Here is a 17,507-nt window from a genome sequence, read left to right on the forward strand (position 1 = left end):
CTGTGGGACACGTCTCCATGGGCAGGTCCAGGGAAGCTGGTCTCTGAGGAGGCAGGCCCCCTTTTCTGGCTTCCGGTGCCGCTTCTGGCCAGGAGAGTGGGAGCGGTGCTGGGTCGATGAAGTTGGCTGCGGTGCTGGGGACCGTCGGTGCCGCGGGTCTCGTTCAGAGTCCAACTGCGGTGCAGCTCCTATCGCTGCCGCCGGGATGCTGCGCACCGAGGTGCTCGGTGCCGGATCTTGGCGCACTGCAGGAGGTTGAGGGCTAAGAGCTGCCTCCATGAGGAGGTATTTTAAATGAAAGTCCCGCTCCTTCTTAGTCCGGGGACGAAACCCTTTGCAGATCCTGCACTTGTCTGCTTGATGAGACTCCACCAGACACTTCAGGCAAGACTCATGGGGATCACCCTTTGGCATGGGCTTAGAGCAGGAACTGCAGGGCTTGAATCCCAGAGCCTTGGACATGAGCCCAAGAGAAAAATCGGGCAGGAGGGGAAAAAAAACCCAACCCCACTAATACTAACTCTAACTATCAAGAACTATAACTATTAACTGTAAACTATTAACAATAAACTATGCTAGGCAGAGTGGAGAGCAGCGAAGCAGAACTCCACAGTTCCATCGACCATCACAGACGGTAAGAAGGAACTGAGGAGGCGCTGGGTCGGCTGGGGTATATATCAAGCGCCATGAAGGCGCCACTCCAAGGGGCTCCACAGTCGACCCACCGGGTGTTGCTAGGGTAAAAATTCTCCGACGGCCATGCACGCGGTGCATGCACACCTAATTGGAATCGATATGAGCAAGCACTCGAAGAAGAATCAGTTCACCACTGAAAAACATCAGCTTCTAGGTTGGACAGTGACAGGCTGTACTTGGTCTTTAAAGTTCAGACTCAGGTAACCCCATGCACTGGGAAATGAAATCCCTTACCTCTGTATGTGCCACTGGAATGTATTCAGGCTGTGTAGGAGGGTAAGCACTTGGGTTTGATGAGGTGGCACTCACTGCTCTGCTAACTGGATTGAGACCTACAATCTGCTGAGTTCCCAGGGTTTGGGGTTAAGGGATCACCAGAGAGGCTATAGGAAGGAAATTTCCCAAAAGAGCCTTGTCGTGGGAAGATGTACCTAGTCATGAGTCATAAGGGCCATTCTGGGTCAGGCCAAAGGTCCATCTAGCCCAGTATCCTGTTTTCTGACAGTGGCCAATACAAGGTGCTTCAGAGGGAACAAACGGAACAGATAATCCCTGTTGTCCATTCCCAGCTTCTGGCAAGTCATTTAACATTTCTGCCATTTCCACATTTTCTGTTATTGTACCCCCCCACCCCCTTTCTGTTATTGTACCCCCCTCCATTGAGTAATGGGCCTATCCTGACCTTGGTCTTCCTCTTGTTTTTAATGTATTTATAGAATGTTTTCTTGTTACCCTTTGTTTCTAGGTAGTTTAATCTTTTTTGTGCCTTGCCCTTTCTAATTATTTGCCCACCTACTTGTGTTTGTTTATATTCATCCTTTCTAATTAGAGCTAGTTTCCACTTTTTATAGGACTCTCTTTTGAGTTTAGGAACTTTGAAGATCTCCTGTTAAGCCAGGGTAATCTTTTGCCATATTTCCTATCATTCTTACACAGTGGGATAATTTTCTCTTGTGCCCTTAACAGTGTCTCTTTGAAAAATTGCCAAGTCTCTCAAACTGCTTTTCCCCTTAGACTTGCTTCCCCTGGGATCTTACCTGCAAACTCCCTGAGTTTGGATTTCAAGCAGGCAGACTTTAGCATTTTCTTTATTGTGCTGTTTTCCCTCCTATCATTTCTTAGAATCATGAACTCTAATATTTCATGAACACTTTCATCCAAGCTGCTTTCCGCTTTCAAATTCTCAATCAGTTCTTCCCTATTTGTCAAAATCAAACCTAGAACAGTCTCTCCCCCACTGGCTTTCTCCACCTTCTAAAATAAAAAATTGTCTCCAATACATTCCAAGAACTTGTTGGATAATTGGTGCCCTGCTGTGTTATTTTCCCAATAGGTAGTGGAAGTGCTCCATCACCACCAGTTCTGTGCTTTGGATGATTTTGTTAGTTGTTTATACAAAGCTTCATCCATCTCCCCTTCCTGGTGAGGTGGTCTGTAGTAAACCCCTACCATGACTTCACCTTTGCTTTTTTAACTTTTTTTTAACTCCTTACCCAGAGACTTTCAACAAGTCTGTCCCCTATTTCCATCTAAACCTCAGTCCAAGTGTATACACTTTTGATATATAAGGCAACACCTTATGCAGAGATTCATTGGTCTTTTCTGCAAACAGCTTCATCCATCGCAAGGAAGGTCCTTAACTGTATTTTGGACTTCCCTCTAAAACCCTGAGAGCTGAAGGCAGGAGGCCCTCCTCATGGCTACCACCATAGAGACAAAACAAGCAGTTGTATCAGTGGTATCCAGAGAAACCTGCAATGATATTCTGGCCAGCAGTTGACCATTTGCAATGATTGCCTGAAATTATTCCCTCTGCTCTGGTAAAACATGCTCAATAAAGGAATTAAACTTTGAATAGTTAATATGGTTGTATTTTGCAATGAGGGCTTTGTAGTTGGCAATCCCAAATTGTAGAACAGCCAATGAATATGACTTACGGCCAAATAAGTGAAGTTGCTTTTTAAATCTTTGATGCCATGTGACAGTTTAGTGTGAAGCTGTCTTCCACATTTGTTTACTGCATCGACCAAAAGGGAGTCAGGGGAAGGATGCGAAAATAAAAATTCCAAATCCTTAGAGAAAACAATATTTGTGTGTGCTCTCTTAGAAGTAGGTTGTATTGTCACTGGAGTATGCCAAATTATTTTTGGAAGCTCTAGCAGAGCCTCATTAATAGGTAGCGGGATGTAGGCAGATGATGATGTATGTAGAATGTCAATCAGTTTATGCTGTGACACAACCTTCTCAAGTGGAATTTTCAGAATCTGCTATCCTTTATTTCTTATGTTCTGTAAAAATATCTCTATGAATAAACAGTAATTAGTCTCCTGGCAACCTTAACCAAGTATGTTCTCTTTTTGTTAAGAATTAAGAATAAAAAAATAAGTATTGGGAGCTCTACAATTCATTGTGTCAGGCATGTATGATTCTTCAGTGTGTGTATGAAACACAATCATAGTCCTCCTCTTGTTAAAGTGCCTAGCATTTGAATTTACTATTTGAGGCTGCATGGGCTTCATCTGTAAAGTAGCAAAAGTTGTTCTTTTTTTAAAATCTTAGACCATTGTAAAAAGTGTAAACATTTCTCTCTTGTAACATTCAAATTGGTTTAATGTCATAACAGTAAATACAGTTAGTTTTCAAATCTGGTTAGCAAGCAATACGCAGATTGACAGACTACACAAAAGCAGCCAACTAAGAGAGTTTGGAGGAGTGTTGTTTGCATCATTTAATAGATTAGTGCTTTAAAATTCAATCTCTCTGATTCCAATATATACCCTTATATAAATCACCCTTGATACAGTAGGGTAAAGTCTGCTTGGATGTAAAATAGTGAAGAGCCTGCTAACATTCTGAGAAATAAATTCCATGATTTGCAATTTTAAAAGCTATAACTACGTGAAATAAGATGATCTTTTCAACAAGTGATGATCTTTAGTCATAATATATTTTTAGCACGTATGAATAACTTATTTATATTTCGTTAAAGTGATACAGCTTTCTACTTATTTGCATGGAATTATCAAAAGCACTCAGCATTTCCCTAACTCTGCTCGTTGACGTCAATGGGACCAGAGTTAGGCCACAATGCTGAGGGGGTTTTGTTTATTTGTTTTGGGGGTTGTTGTTTGTTTGTTTGTTTTTTGGAAATTGCATCTTTGGGTCTGGCCACACAGCAGCTGGGAGCAAACCTCCCAGCGTGAGTAAACAGACTCTTGCTCATGTGGTTCAAACTAATAGCAGCATGGAATTTGCAGCTCCAGCAGAGACTCAAGATGGCCTCCTTAGCTTGACTGCAGGGGGTTGGATGGGCTTGAGAACCCTAGCTGCAGCCCAAGCCGAAACATCCACCCTATTTTCAGGGCAGAAGTTCAAGCCCACTAATGCAAGTCTGTCTACTTGTGCTGGGAGGTTGGTAGACGTACCCTTAGGGTCTGTTGGAACTAAGGGGATCAGACAGCAAATCTGAAAAAGACCCAAAAATTGGGACTGTACCTATAAAATTGGAATATCTGGTCACCCTAGTTGGAACCAGTATGGGAGAAAGTCAGTCATCTTCAGACCACTTACCTTTCCCTTCTTAATATTTGTACAATCAGAAACATTCAGACATGGGTGCCTAAGTATACAGTAAGGAGCCTGATTTTCTGTTGCTTAAATATTTAGACTCCAGTGCCTAATGTTCAGCACCTGTGTGGGAAAAAATAATAAGACACTTCTATAGCACTATCTATACAAATCAAAGTGCTTTACAAAGGCATTTCATTACCATGGTGATGAATATAAGTTTTAAAATGAGTATGGCAGTTAGGACCACAAGTCCATTGAAAGTCTGACTTTGAAACGCAGTCAGACTTGTGCTCCTGACTTAGGGGCTTTTCAGATCCTACTCCTAAATAAAATAAGAGTGCACAGACAATCATTATACCCATCTTGCTGATAAGAAAACTGAGGCATGGAGGATGAAAATCACCCCTATGCAGAGGACCAAATTAAGGGCAGAGATCCATGGGAGTTAGGTGCCTAAATACTTTTGACAATCTTGGCCTGGGGGAAGGAATAGCTCAGTGCTTTGAGCATTGGCCTGCTAAACCCAGAGTTGTGAGTTCAATCCTTGAGGGGGCCACATAGGGATCTGGGGCAATATCAGTACTTTTGTCCTGCTAGTGAAGGCAGGGGGCTGGACTCTATGACCTTTCAATGTTCCTTCCAGTTCTAGGAGATAGGATATCTCCATTAATTTAATTTATTTGGCCTGAGTTCTTAAGTTGGATTTCAGTGATACATCGGCTGAACTGGCCAGCTGCATAAGAGTGAAAGATGGTGTAAGGGATTGGCTTCCACCTCTGAAGTTTGAAATCATGGATTCAAATACCCAGGTGGCCAGGGAAGATAAAATTGATGCATAGGAGTAAATTTCGCCCAAAAAGACCTTGTCCAAGGTCACAGAGCAAGTCACCGGCAGAGCCAAAGTGAGCCCAAGGCTCTTGACTCCTATTCCAGTTTCCTATCCACTGGACCATATTTCCGCCCATCAAGCTCCAGCAGGAATACCGAAATGGGAGACAGCTGATGACCTCATTTATCTGATTCCCTACTCATGGCAGCTTTTCAGGAGAAGGAAGCCCTGAAAGTCAGGCATTAAGTATCCTCCACTCATTTACTTACAAGTGCAATATCACAAAGTACCAATCCTGGTTTCAGTTAGTGCAATTGCTGTTACAGATAAATCTTGGAATTCTGAAGTTGGGCTATTGTTCAGCAAGGCACAGAGAGGCTGAGTTCACTGGAAAAAAAGTATTAATATTACAGTAACACCTAGAAGCTACAACCAAGATTAAGGCCCCATTGTTGGTAGGCACTCTACAAACATCCGAAGAAGTGGGCTGTAGTCCACGAAAGCTTATGCTCTAATAAATTTGTTAGTCTCTAAGGTGCCACAAGTACTCCTGTTCTTTTTGCGGATACAGACTAATACGGCTGCTACTCTGAAAGTAGTAAAAGACAGTCCTTCTAAGAGCTGACAAGACACAGGTTGAGAGGGGAAACAGAGGCTCAGATAGATGAAGAAACTTGCCAAGGTCCACAGCAGGTCCATGGTAGTGCTGTAAATAGAACCCAGGTCTTCTGAATCCCAGTGCAGTACTCTGTCTACTAGTCCACACTGCCAATCATCTTTGGTTTGTACTGACATATCATCCTTTCAAATGGAGACCTTTTAAACACATGTACTCATTGGCTGAGTCCAAGCATTGCATATGGCCCACTGTTGCAATGTTTCAGTGTATCATTGTTCAATGGTTTCCATGAGCCTGGACATCCACTACACAGACTTCCTCCTCTTCCCAAACATGTTGTTGATTAGTTTGGCCATTGACTTTGACCCACTGGGTCGTCTCTTTTCCTTCACTTTGAAGTTTGTGGTGATGGTTCTTAGGACTTTCGTGAACATGGTCACTACTTCCTGACAATGTTCGGCTGCAGACAGTTCGCAGAACTGGCATTTGTTATCCATTGCCAGCTTTTGTCCTTCATCCCAGCCTACTTCTCTCATATGGCATAGATCCTGCTTGTTACCAACTAAGAATACAGCTGACTCTACCACTCTGAAATCAAAAAGTTTTTGATTAGACAAAAAGCCTTATAGAAATGCTACAGGGTACCTGCTCTTGGATGCTGCATATCCAAAGAAAACTGATAAGAAATGTTTATATTATTATATTAATTTATACCATTGAACGCTATCTAGGATCTCAGTTTGCTATAAAGCCTCCTACCACATCTGTGAGGCAAATGACTTAACCTCATTTTAGTTATGTTTTATTAAGGCTAAAAAAATTGTTGACAGTACATTTCCCCCCTTAAATATTAAAAAGAGTATGAAAAATATACACACCAAGGGATTAAGGCTGAGACAGTATACGGTGAAAGGGGTTGAAAATATAATTTAAACAATTTCCCAATTTAAGATGATTTTATTCTCAGATCTTGTTTTATTTAGGCAAAAGCCTCAGCAGGTTATGCATCCCTAGGTCAATTTTTGTGAATACCGACACTTAGCACTCACTTTTTAAACATTTAACTAGTTAATTAATTTAATTAATTTGTGCCACTCACGTCTGAGCTAATTTAAATTATTTGCCCAAGGACATAAAGGGAGTTGATGTCACTGCCCAGGACAGAGTTTAGGAGGAGTTCTTGGTGCCAAATCCTCCCTGATTGTATCTACACTAGTATTTTCTTCAAACTTCCCATTGGTGCAGCTCCACTGGTGACAGCAATGGGGCGGGGGAGCTGTAGCATAGCCTAACTACCAGCATTTTAATCTGCACATTGTCTAATCTTGATCAGATTAGTTAGTCTTATATCACCTAGCATGACAGTATGATTTACATGTGAAACAAGAATGTAAAAGCCTAAAGTATATTGGGTTTTGGGTGGAAGGGTTATATTTTGCTGCTGAATTTACCAGCTAGTATATGACTACTTTTGTTATGTTGCTGGGTGCTATTGCTGTACGGAGTGTCATTTTAGTGGCTATTAGGGTGCCTAGAGCTCACAGACATCTCTTTTCATACGTTAGATCGAAAGAAATGTAATATTTATAATACAACTTACCTTTTGCAACCTGCCAGGTGGGAATCTCGTAGCCTGTATAGCAATGCCTTTGCAAAGGCAAAGGAAGCTCTGTCGCTGATGTCATACACAATGACAAATCCGTCAGCCCAGTGGAGTTCATCAGTGAGGGACAGCTTCCCCTGTCGTGGCTGAAGGCAATGAAATGCATACAACAATAGAAAGAATCCGTTACTGTTGTCACTGTGCAATATTTTCTAACTAAAACGTACATGTTTGTACATTGCACAGCACAATGGGGCCCTGATCTGAAACTGGTACTCCAAAGAGCTACAAATAAATAATAACCATCATTGGAGATGACTGTTATAATGAATGTATAAACAGTGTTTCAGAACTTTAAACCGGCCTTGATAGGCCTTAATTATCAGTAAAGTTAAATTAAATCTTACAGCCAAACTCTGCTCCCTTGATTGCAATGGAGTCCCTCTGAATTTACCCCAGGGTAACTGAGCACACAATTGTGGTCATCAGTATTTGTTTAACCCTTTTATATACATGGATGATGGGATGGATTGCACCATCAGCAAGTTTGCGGATGACACTAAGCTGGGGGGCGAGGTAGTTACGCTGGGGGGTAGGGATAGGGTTCAGAGTGACCTAGACAAATTGGAGGATTGGGCCGAAAGAAATCTGATGAGGTTCAACAAGGACAAGTGTAGGGTCCTGCACTTAGGATGGAAGAATCCCATGCACTGCTACAGGCTGGGGACTGACTGGCTAAGCAACAGTTCTGCACTAAAGAACCTGAAGAGTACAGTGAACAAGAAGCTGGATATGAGTCAACGGTGTGCCCTTATTGCCAAAAAGGCTAATGGCATATTGGGCTGCATTAGTAGGAGCATTGCCAGCAGCTCGAGGGAAGTGATTATTCCCCTCTATTCGTCACTGGTGAGGCCACATCTGGAGTATTGCATCCAGTTTTGGGGTCCCCCACTACAGAAAGGGATTTCGGGGAAGAGGTTGCAGTGATAATCAGACAGAACTGTAATGGGCTATCTTGATTGTCTGATTATCACTGCAAACGTTTTTTCTCTTAATTAATTAGCCTCTTAGAGTTGGTAGGACAACTCCCACTTTTTCATGTTCTCTGTATGTGTGTGTGTATAGATATAGATATATATCCTTACTATATGCTCCATTCTATGCATCCGATGAAGTGGGCTGTATCATTGGATCTATTCTGGGAATACAGGACTTCAGTTTCCAGGGCTGTCTATTTGGCCATGGCCACGGGTAAATGAAATTTAGTTAGATGTTTTTAAATTAACCATTTAAAAGGATATTTGGGGAAACTATATAAATAGTGATTGCAACCTTTTTGCCCCTCCTATGAATTAAAAGATGCATGTAATTTTACTGTACCATGTTACATTTGGTTGCCATTAGTAGCTGTAAAAATGGAAAAGCCTTGACCAGATAGTTGTCCAATGAAGGGCTCATTCTGTAAAGTTGGAAAATGCTCAGTACAGAGAGAGTCCTGACAGCTACATGTTATAGCTACAGGAATTTCAATATTCCATGTCAATTGCTAAAAAGTGCAAAGTGTGAGTTAGCTTTTCTCCTCTCTCCTCCCTGCCACCTCACTCTTCAAAGGACTTTTGGGAGCAGTCTTGCTGTGCTCATCTTTTATAAGTTGCGCTTACCTGTGAACAAGGGTCATAAATTTCCAAGTTCATTTGCCTCCCATCCAGACACATATGTTTCTTGTAGATGCACTCTACAAGACACATGGCATTAAAATCAATATCAGAGTTAACAAGTAGAGGGGGGGAAAACAGGCTTTAATCGCTATACTGCCAATGGAGAAATACAAGATTTGCTGTAGTGAATTAGCCCTTGGTTCATCAAGTCTGATAGCAATCCTCTGGCAGAGCCTGATGCGTTACTGGAAAGTGAATCCATCCCTCAGATATGCCCACAATGAATTGTGCAGTGCTTAATTGTGTCCCTCAGCTAATGGCTGGCCAGGTCCTATTCCACTGTAATGCCCCAATAGGTGCCAATGTGTGAGGGAACATTGTTAGAACATAGTGCTTGCCATTTGAGACAGCAGATAAGCATGCATAGGTAAATGCTCATGCATTTAGGATACTGAGTAATTTCCCCAAAATCTCTTTACAAATATTATGAAAGTTTTAGGGTAGCTAGGACATGATAGCAACCTGCATGTTGAGAAGTGATGGGAGCAGGAGCTGGCTATGATTTCAGGGTAGAGGGAATGTAAACTTGGAATCGGGTAACTTCTGATGACCCACTTATTCTATTATGCATGTTCAGCACATATGCACAGCCTTATGCAAAGTTTTTTCCTCTAGGTAAAATAGAACCATAACGGTGTAACGTTTATTAGGGTTTTTTTTCTCAATAGGTTAGGTGGGTATGAGTCTTCCTCACATAAGCAGTGTTGGTTTGACCCTATCAAGTTATAATTATGCTGGTATTATACAAGCCTGAACTTGGGTGCTGATCCTGAAAAAGCTGGTACCAGGAGTAATACTTAACTACAATGAGACATTCTAGTGCTCAAATGGAAAACCTCACAGTAGCAAGCATTTCCCTCAGTAGTGTTTGCAGGATCGAGTCTTTAAACTGTATTCTTAGAATCTGAGACATACGCCCAGATTTTTAAAATTACTTAGACATTGCTGCACTCAGCGTCGCAATGCCTAACTGATTTGGGGGCCTCAGCCTGATTTTCAAAAATGATTCAGGCACTTAGGAGCCAAAATGCTTAAATCCCTTTTAAAAATGAGACTCAGACATTGCAATACTGAGCACAATTCCTAAATACCTTTAAAAAGCGAGACCTAAATCTCATTTTTAAAAGGGATTCAGGCACTTAGGACACAATCCAATTGATGGGATTTAGACTACTAAGTGCCTAAATCTCTTAGACTCCTAAATCAGTTAGGTCTTGCAATGCTGACCACAGCAAAACCCAAATGCCTTTTAAAATCTGGGGCATAGTCTACATTAGGGAAATATTTTGAAAATCTCCATCAGTTGCTAGTAAGAGTGGGACAAGATGTTGCCATTATTCTAAACACCATAAAAACAACAAGGAGTCTTTTTTTTAAAAGGTCACTATTCTTGAACAAAAAAACTTCAGAAACAGACTTCAAAGAGAAACAGCAGAACTAAACTTCATTTGCAAATTCAACACTATTAATCTGGGCTTGAATAGGGACTGGGAGTGGCTGGCTCATTACAGAAGCAGCTTTGCCTCTCCTGGAATTGACACCTTCTCATCTATTATTGGGAGTGGACTACATCCACCTGATTGAATTGGCCCTGTCAACACTGGTTCTCCACTTGAGAGGTAACTCCCTTCTCTTCATGTGTCAGTATATATTGCCTGCATCTGTAACTTTCACTCCATGCATGTAAAGAAGTGGGTTTTTTACCCACAGAAGCTTATGCCCAAATAAACCTGTTAGGGCTTGGCTACACTGGCACTTTACAGCGCTGCAACTTTCTTGCTCAGGGATGTGAAAAAACACACCCCTGAGCGCAGCAAGTTACAGCACTGTAAAGCGCCAGTGTAAACAGTGCCCCAGCGCTGTAAATGAATCCCCTCGTGGAGGTGGAGTCCCTGCAGCACTGGGAGAGCTCTCTCCCAATGCTGGCGCAAGACCACACTCGCACTTCAAAACGCTGCCACAGGAGCGCTCCCGTGGCAGTGCTTTGGAGTTCTGAGTGTAGCCACGGCCTTAGTCTTTAAGGTGCCAGCAGACTCCTTGTTGTTTTTGTGGATACAGATTACCAGGGCTACCCCCTGATACTTGACACCATTCTAAGCACCCTGTTGCTCTGAGCAAATCTAATCAGCACAGTATTTCAAACAGTACTGGCAACTAGCAGGCCATTTACAGTCTAGGGCTGCCAGTGTTGCTAACCTTGCGGGGAGCTGAACTGGTGTTTGTAATGGTGGGAACATTTCAAACAATTCCTGGTGCAGACAGGGCCCAGATAAATCTCACCATTCCTAGGATTCTCCTCGACTCCCAATCAGTACCACATTAGTCTGCTGGTACAGCTGCAGTTCTTACAAATATCTGGCCTATGCTCATCTATCTCCTTATCTCCTTCAGAACCCTCAAGTGAATATTTGGGATGGGAAAATTAGAAGGATCAAATCTGCAGCACACTCAAACATTGTGGTATCCATAATTAAGAAAGAACATAAAACTTTTGAAATCCAATCTCTTTTTGATTCCACCTCAAAATGTTCTGGGCTGCTTTGTGGATTGCTTTTTATTTTATTCACCTCCTAGTTGTAGAAGCAGGGCAAAAATTATTTTCAAACAGTGTTTGTACAGCCCAAGTTTCTCTTTACAAATACATGGGTTTGTTAAAAATTTTCCTTGAAAAACAGCAGGTATTTTTTTTGGGGGGGGGGGGGGGGGAAAATCACAGTACTGGCTAGTTCCTCTGTCCTGTTGAGTCCAGCTGATTTAGGAGATTCTCAGAGACACAAAGGGCAGTTATGCACTCAACTCCTTTCCAAAGATTAGATTTGGATTGTCAATCCTTTGTGGTATAGACTTTTTGTTCTGTATGTACAGCACCTAGCACAATAGAGCATTGGTCCATGACTGGGGTTCCTAAGCACTACTGCAATACAAATAATGAAAGTGGGGTGGGTAACTGCCCTTTGTGCCTCTGGAAATCTCCCTCTTACTGCATTCTCTTTCTCCAGGTGCTCCATAGCTTATCTATGGAAAATGCAAGTCTCTTAAGGCCAATTTTTGCCTTTTCCTGAAAAATGCCTCTTGGAACAAGAAGGTTGTTTGTAGAGAAGATAAAAACATTACTTTTTTCTATTTCTTCACTCCCTTCTTTAATTGTCTTCTCTCCACTTTATGATGTACAGAGTTTACCATTCTTTTTGTGTCTGCTCTAGTCAAATTTCTTTAGCTCCTTGCCCTTTTTATTTCTGATTAGTACTTTACCTGGCACAGTGTGTGCTGAGTTTTACATGTTCATTTTTATACATCTGCTTTCTACATGAGTTTTATGTTTCTATTCTTCATATTTTATATTTTCATCAGCAACTCAAAGTAACAAACTAAAATTAAATCACTATTTTAAAAGATTATTCGGTTTCCATTTTAAAGATACTTTGTGAAACTATAATAAACCTACTTCTCCAGGTTCAAATAGCTCATCATCCACTATTCTCCTTGGCAAATTATTTCAATGAACGTATATAACCCAAAAAGAAACACTTTGATTAGATGTTAGGAAACACTTCTAAACAGAACTGAGAATTTAAAAAGAGAATTCAGGTATGTACTTGGTAGGAAATTAAAATTGACAGTTCATATTTATATGGCTTTAGTACTCGTTAGCGGTATGATTTATAGAATGCCTAAAACAAAACGCAAAGTTGCGAATGGGAACTTACCAGAATTAGAAGCATATTCTCCAATGAAACGCCTGGTTAGGAATCTCACTGTTAGGGCTGCAATACAAAACAAACTCCAGCTAAGCACATGCCTGGTTCAGTGACGGTTAACTTTATACAACTTTTGATCTTACTTGGTGAGCAAAAACCCACGACATTTAAAATTCAGTCGTGTTCTCTCCCCGGCTACACACCGCTCCAAATGATTGCCAAGGGGGAGTGTTGCAAACTGAGACTAAGTATCAGGGGGTAGCCGTGTTAGTCTGTATCTACAAAAACAACAAGGAGTCTGGTGGCACCTTAAAGACTAACAGATTTATTTGGGCATAAGCTTTCGTGGGTAAAAACCTCACTTCTTTGGATGCAGATTGGAGACCGAACAGTTGCGTGATCAATAATGCAAAAGTCTGGGAGGTTGGAGGGGGAGGTGAAGATCCGGGACTCCTAGTAGTAGCACAATGGAAGAGCCAGTGTGCAACGGGACTGGACAAATCTTTAAACAGTGTCGCTGTTTCCTACTTTGTCTTGGTGCAGAAGACCGCTGGCCATTGAGTCGCATGATCAATGGATTATTAAAAAAGTCAAAAAGCAACAGAGGGTCCTGTGGCACCTTTAAGACTAACAGAAGTGTTGGGAGCATAAGCTTTCGTGGGTAAGAACCTCACTTCTTCAGATGCAAGAAGTGAGGTTCTTACCCACGAAAGCTTATGCTCCCAGTACTTCTGTTAGTCTCAAAGGTGCCACAGGACCCTCTGTTGCTTTTTACAGATCCAGACTAACACGGCTACCCTTCTGATACTAAGAAAGTCAAGTTGCTCGAGACGCAACCACCCTTACAAAACTTGGGAGGGACCCGGGTAACATGTAAATCCCACTTGTTAAATACCCCCCTCCCCCAGCCCACAAAGTTAACTTGTAAGCTTACCAGACTTGCCAGCTCCTCTACTGCCCAGCACCGCGAGCTTCAGCTCACTCATCCTGAGCCAGCCGTCTCTCCCGCTCCTGCCTGAGCTCTTCAAACGGCTTCTTCAGTGCAGAGCCTGCTGTGCCTTCCAGCTGTGCCTTCCAGCTGTGCTGCCACCTCGCCTCCACCCCCTGGCAATCTCTAGTGACCTGCACGCAGGGGCCCCGGCGCGCTCCCACAGCGAGCACTCCCCAAACTGCTGCCCCTGCCCGCCACTTCTTTATAACCTCCTGGGCGGGGGATGTCAAGGGGAGGCAGTTGTCGGTCTCTTTGTTCCTCGAGCAACGCAGCTCTGCAGACCGCCCACGCGGTGTTGCCTGCAAGAAGCAGTTAGACTGGGAGTTGCCCAGGCGCCTCTTCCTTCACCTTGGCAGCGATCATCTCCAGGGTTTCTTTTCTCCCCCGGGAAGTTTCTATTTACCGATCAGAGCAAAGGACAAGGAAGGGTCAGTGGCTGGTTGTTTTGTTTTTGCAAATGAGGCAGTCACTTCCTTTAGCGATTCTCACGCACGTGCATTTTGCAGGAAGATGTGAAAGTGACCCCCTTGGATTTGTGAGGAAACATGGAAATGGAACAAAGTTCCTCTGGCAAATCACATATTTATTTCTGTCTGTAAACATTTACTCTGAGCTGAAACTTGTTTGCAAATTCCTGACAACCTCCCCCATATTTTTCCTCGCTTTTTGCCCACCATACAGTAAATAGTTTGAATCTTTGTAAAGCCAGGTGCAAAGCTTAGTAGTTGTAGCTGTTCAAAACTCAGAAATGTTTTTATTAAGTTGTTTGCAGAGAATTTGTCTTTTGGACCAAGGGCTTTGGATGTTGGTGAGGACATTAAAATAGACAATTGCACATGTATGAAAAAAAGTGGTACTAGCAATGCAAAGTAACTTTTACTAGAAACAAAACTTTAAAAAACTAAGAATAGATCCCTTTTCTACTTCTAGTACTGTGATTTAGCTGCATTGTTCCATCTCCATATAGAGGCAGAAGTTGGTTCAATCAAAGTTTTACTAGCACATATGCTTACAGAAGCTAATTTGTAATCTCATGCACTTGAATAATCATGAGAGCAACTTTTAAATTCATGTTCTGTAAACATTCGCACAGAAAACCCCATTGTAAAAGTTATTAATCCATCAGGGAACAGAAATAATGCCTTAAGATTTATGTGCTCACTGACATTCACAGGTAAATAACAGTCCACATTTCAAGTAGCAATCCATGTGCAGTTTGTTCAAACTATGTAGAATTACTTTGAATAACAGTACATTAAAGAGATACAAGCTGTGTGAGGTAATATATTTTATTGGACCAACTTCTGTTGGTGAGAGAGACAAGTTTCCAGCTTACCCAGAGCTCTTCTTCGGGTCTGGGAAACTAATTCAGCCCTGGTCTACTCTACCATTAGGTTGATGTAAGGCAGCTTACATGGACCTGTCTGTAAGTGTCTAAACTAAGTTTATGTCTAAACTGGCATTTTTGTCAGCATAACTTATGTCGCGCAGGGGTGTGAAAAAAAATCCCTCTGAGCAACGTAAGTTACGCTGAGAGAGGCACCGGTGTGGACAGCACTATGTCAGCGAGAGACATTCTCCCGTCAACATAGCTACCGTTGCTTGTTGGGGGTGGTTTAATTACGTCGATGGGAAGGCTCTCCCATTGGCATAGAGCAGTGTAACTTACCTTGCTTGGGGGCTGTATGTGGCTCAACCCCGAACGACGTAAGTTATACCACTGTCAGGCTTTCTCTACGCTAGCACTTTTGTCTGTAAAATTTTTGTCGATCAGGGGTATGAAAAATGTTTCACCAACAAAAGCGCCGGTGTGGACAACACTATGTCGGTGAGAGATGCTCTCCTGCCCACATAGCTACTGCCACTCGTTGAGGGTGGCTTAATGATGCCAGCGGGAGAGAGCTCTCCCGCTAGCATTGAACGGCTACACAAGAGACCTTACAGTGGCACAACTGCAGCAGTACAGCTGTGCCGCTGTGAGGTCTGTAGCATAGACATGGCCTTTTTTTGTGTCATTGCTAAACCCAAGGTGGAACAGATTGTTAGGCATAAGTAATTAACACATATTTCAAGGGACCATTCAAGATGAAGTGGCCCGTTAACACCCTTCCAGTCATAGGGGAGGAAAGATAGGTGGGGTGGGGGAAAGCAGCTGGGGGGAGGAGGGGTTATATCGCTACGGGGTGTGAAAAAGCCACCCCCCTGAGCAATGTAAATTACACCATTCTAAGCGCCAGTGTGGGCAGTGCTATGTTGGCGGAAGAGTTTCTCCTGCCAACATAGCTACCACTGCTCGCAGGACTGGAGTAACTAAGCCGATGGGACAGCTCTCCCGTCAGCTTAGAGCAGTTATATTAGAGAGCTTACAGGCAGCGGCACAGCTGCATCACTGCAGCTCCCCCGCTGTAAACTCTCTAATGTAACCGTAGCCTGAGTTAGTTTCCCAGATGTGAAGAAGAGCTCCGTGTAAGCTCGAAAGCTAGTCTTTCTCACCAACAGATGTTGGTCTAATAAAAGACATTATCTCACCCCCCGTCTCTCTAATATCCTGGGACCAACACAGCTACAACAACACTGCATCGTACATTTAAAGACAAGCATGATCTGTTATCAGAAATTTTGCAAAGTAAATGAGGCAGCAGTCATAAAACAACATAATGTGAATTATTTGCTTGGCTCTAGTGTTAAGAGTAAAGAGCACCATTCACTATTGCCCTGTACAGTCATCTACTCCAATGCAAAGTGAGTATTAAATGAACCCATTCTGAATTGGATTTGTTTTTCACTCACTCTCCATTGGTGTGTATGACAAGTGAACTGGGTCCAAACTGTTTTGTGTATTCAGTATCACACATTTTCCCATAGGTAACTCAGAATCCCTTATACATTTCCAAATGCTATGGCATCATAGACACAGGTTCCGACTTTCCAATGTGCCGGGGATGCTTGACCCCCGGCTCTGCCCCAGGCCCTGCCTGTACTCCACCCTTACCCCCAAAATCCCTACCCCACCTCTTCCTGCCCCTGCCCTGCCCCCGCCTCTTCCCCGCCCCATTCCGCCCCCTCCCCCGAGCACGCCGTGTCCTCCCTCCTCCCTCCCAGAGCCTCCTGCACACTGCAAAACGGCTGATCGTGGCAGGTGGGAAGCACCGGTGTGGTGGGGGAGCACTGATCGGCGGGGCCCACCAGCAGGGGAAGGCACTAGGGGAGAAAAGGGGGGCTGGTAGGGGGGCTTCTGGGGGTATTCAGCACCTACCATTTTCCACCTTCCACGGAGTCATTGCCTATGATCCTAGAAATCTGTGTGCTTTGTGTAGAACTAATGAAAATGAATTAATTATTAACCAAAGGAGAGATTGTCAATGTCCAACCAATTAAAATGGTACAAGATGTAGAAACTAAACCAAAAAGTTGCCTTTGATTTGGTTAAGCTGGGAGTTGTCAACCATTTTCACAGTGTGGACTGCAGTTCTGAGGTAAAATTGTCGCATGGACACTTCCTGCCCATTCCCAATCCTGTGGACTAGCTCTCCCTCCATTTGTAATTGATGCCATCATGTGGCAATTATAACAATTGCTTACAGCAAAAAGTAATATTAAAAGAAGCTAGTTGCCTAATGCAGTTTAGGAGCTGGAAACAAGAGTCAGAAGTACATGACCAACAGCTCTCTGTGTACCATCAAAGAGCATAGTTAGGAACCACTAGGTTAAGCAGGTTGAAAGATGTGCCAAATGCTACATCCAAATTTGGCACAGAATTTCTAAAGGTCTCAGAAATTCATA

At 42.9% G+C, this 17,507-nt stretch overlaps 1 protein-coding gene across 1 annotated transcript; it reads right to left on the reverse strand.

Moving 5' to 3' along the window:
* Window positions 1-4,821: 4,821 nt before the first annotated feature.
* RERGL (RERG like) lies at window positions 4,822-14,256 on the reverse strand. Its single transcript, XM_034782012.1, has 5 exons — window positions 13,668-14,256; window positions 12,743-12,799; window positions 8,979-9,052; window positions 7,315-7,463; window positions 4,822-6,302 (listed from the first exon to the last, which is right to left on the reverse strand). Exons 1-5 carry the CDS (start codon window positions 13,717-13,719, stop codon window positions 6,020-6,022), a joined length of 615 nt encoding a protein of 204 aa, XP_034637903.1. The 5' UTR covers window positions 13,720-14,256; the 3' UTR covers window positions 4,822-6,019.
* Window positions 14,257-17,507: the final 3,251 nt, after the last annotated feature.

Source organism: Trachemys scripta, chromosome 1 (genome assembly GCF_013100865.1).
Source record: "Trachemys scripta elegans isolate TJP31775 chromosome 1, CAS_Tse_1.0, whole genome shotgun sequence".
Taxonomy (NCBI): Eukaryota; Metazoa; Chordata; order Testudines; family Emydidae; genus Trachemys; species Trachemys scripta.

What these genes read in the sequence shown, in the direction of transcription:
- RERGL (XM_034782012.1), bottom strand. Translation starts at nt 13,719, where the DNA reads ATGAGTGAGCTGAAGCTCGCGGTGCTGGGCAGTAGAGGAGCTGGCAAG. An exon ending in TAGAGGAGCTGGCAAGTCTG is followed by an intron (nt 12,800 to 13,667) that starts GTAAGCTTACAA and finishes TTTGTATTGCAG; the next exon opens with CCCTAACAGTGAGATTCCTA. An exon ending in AGAATATGCTTCTAATTCTG is followed by an intron (nt 9,053 to 12,742) that starts GTAAGTTCCCAT and finishes TGTGTCTTGTAG; the next exon opens with AGTGCATCTACAAGAAACAT.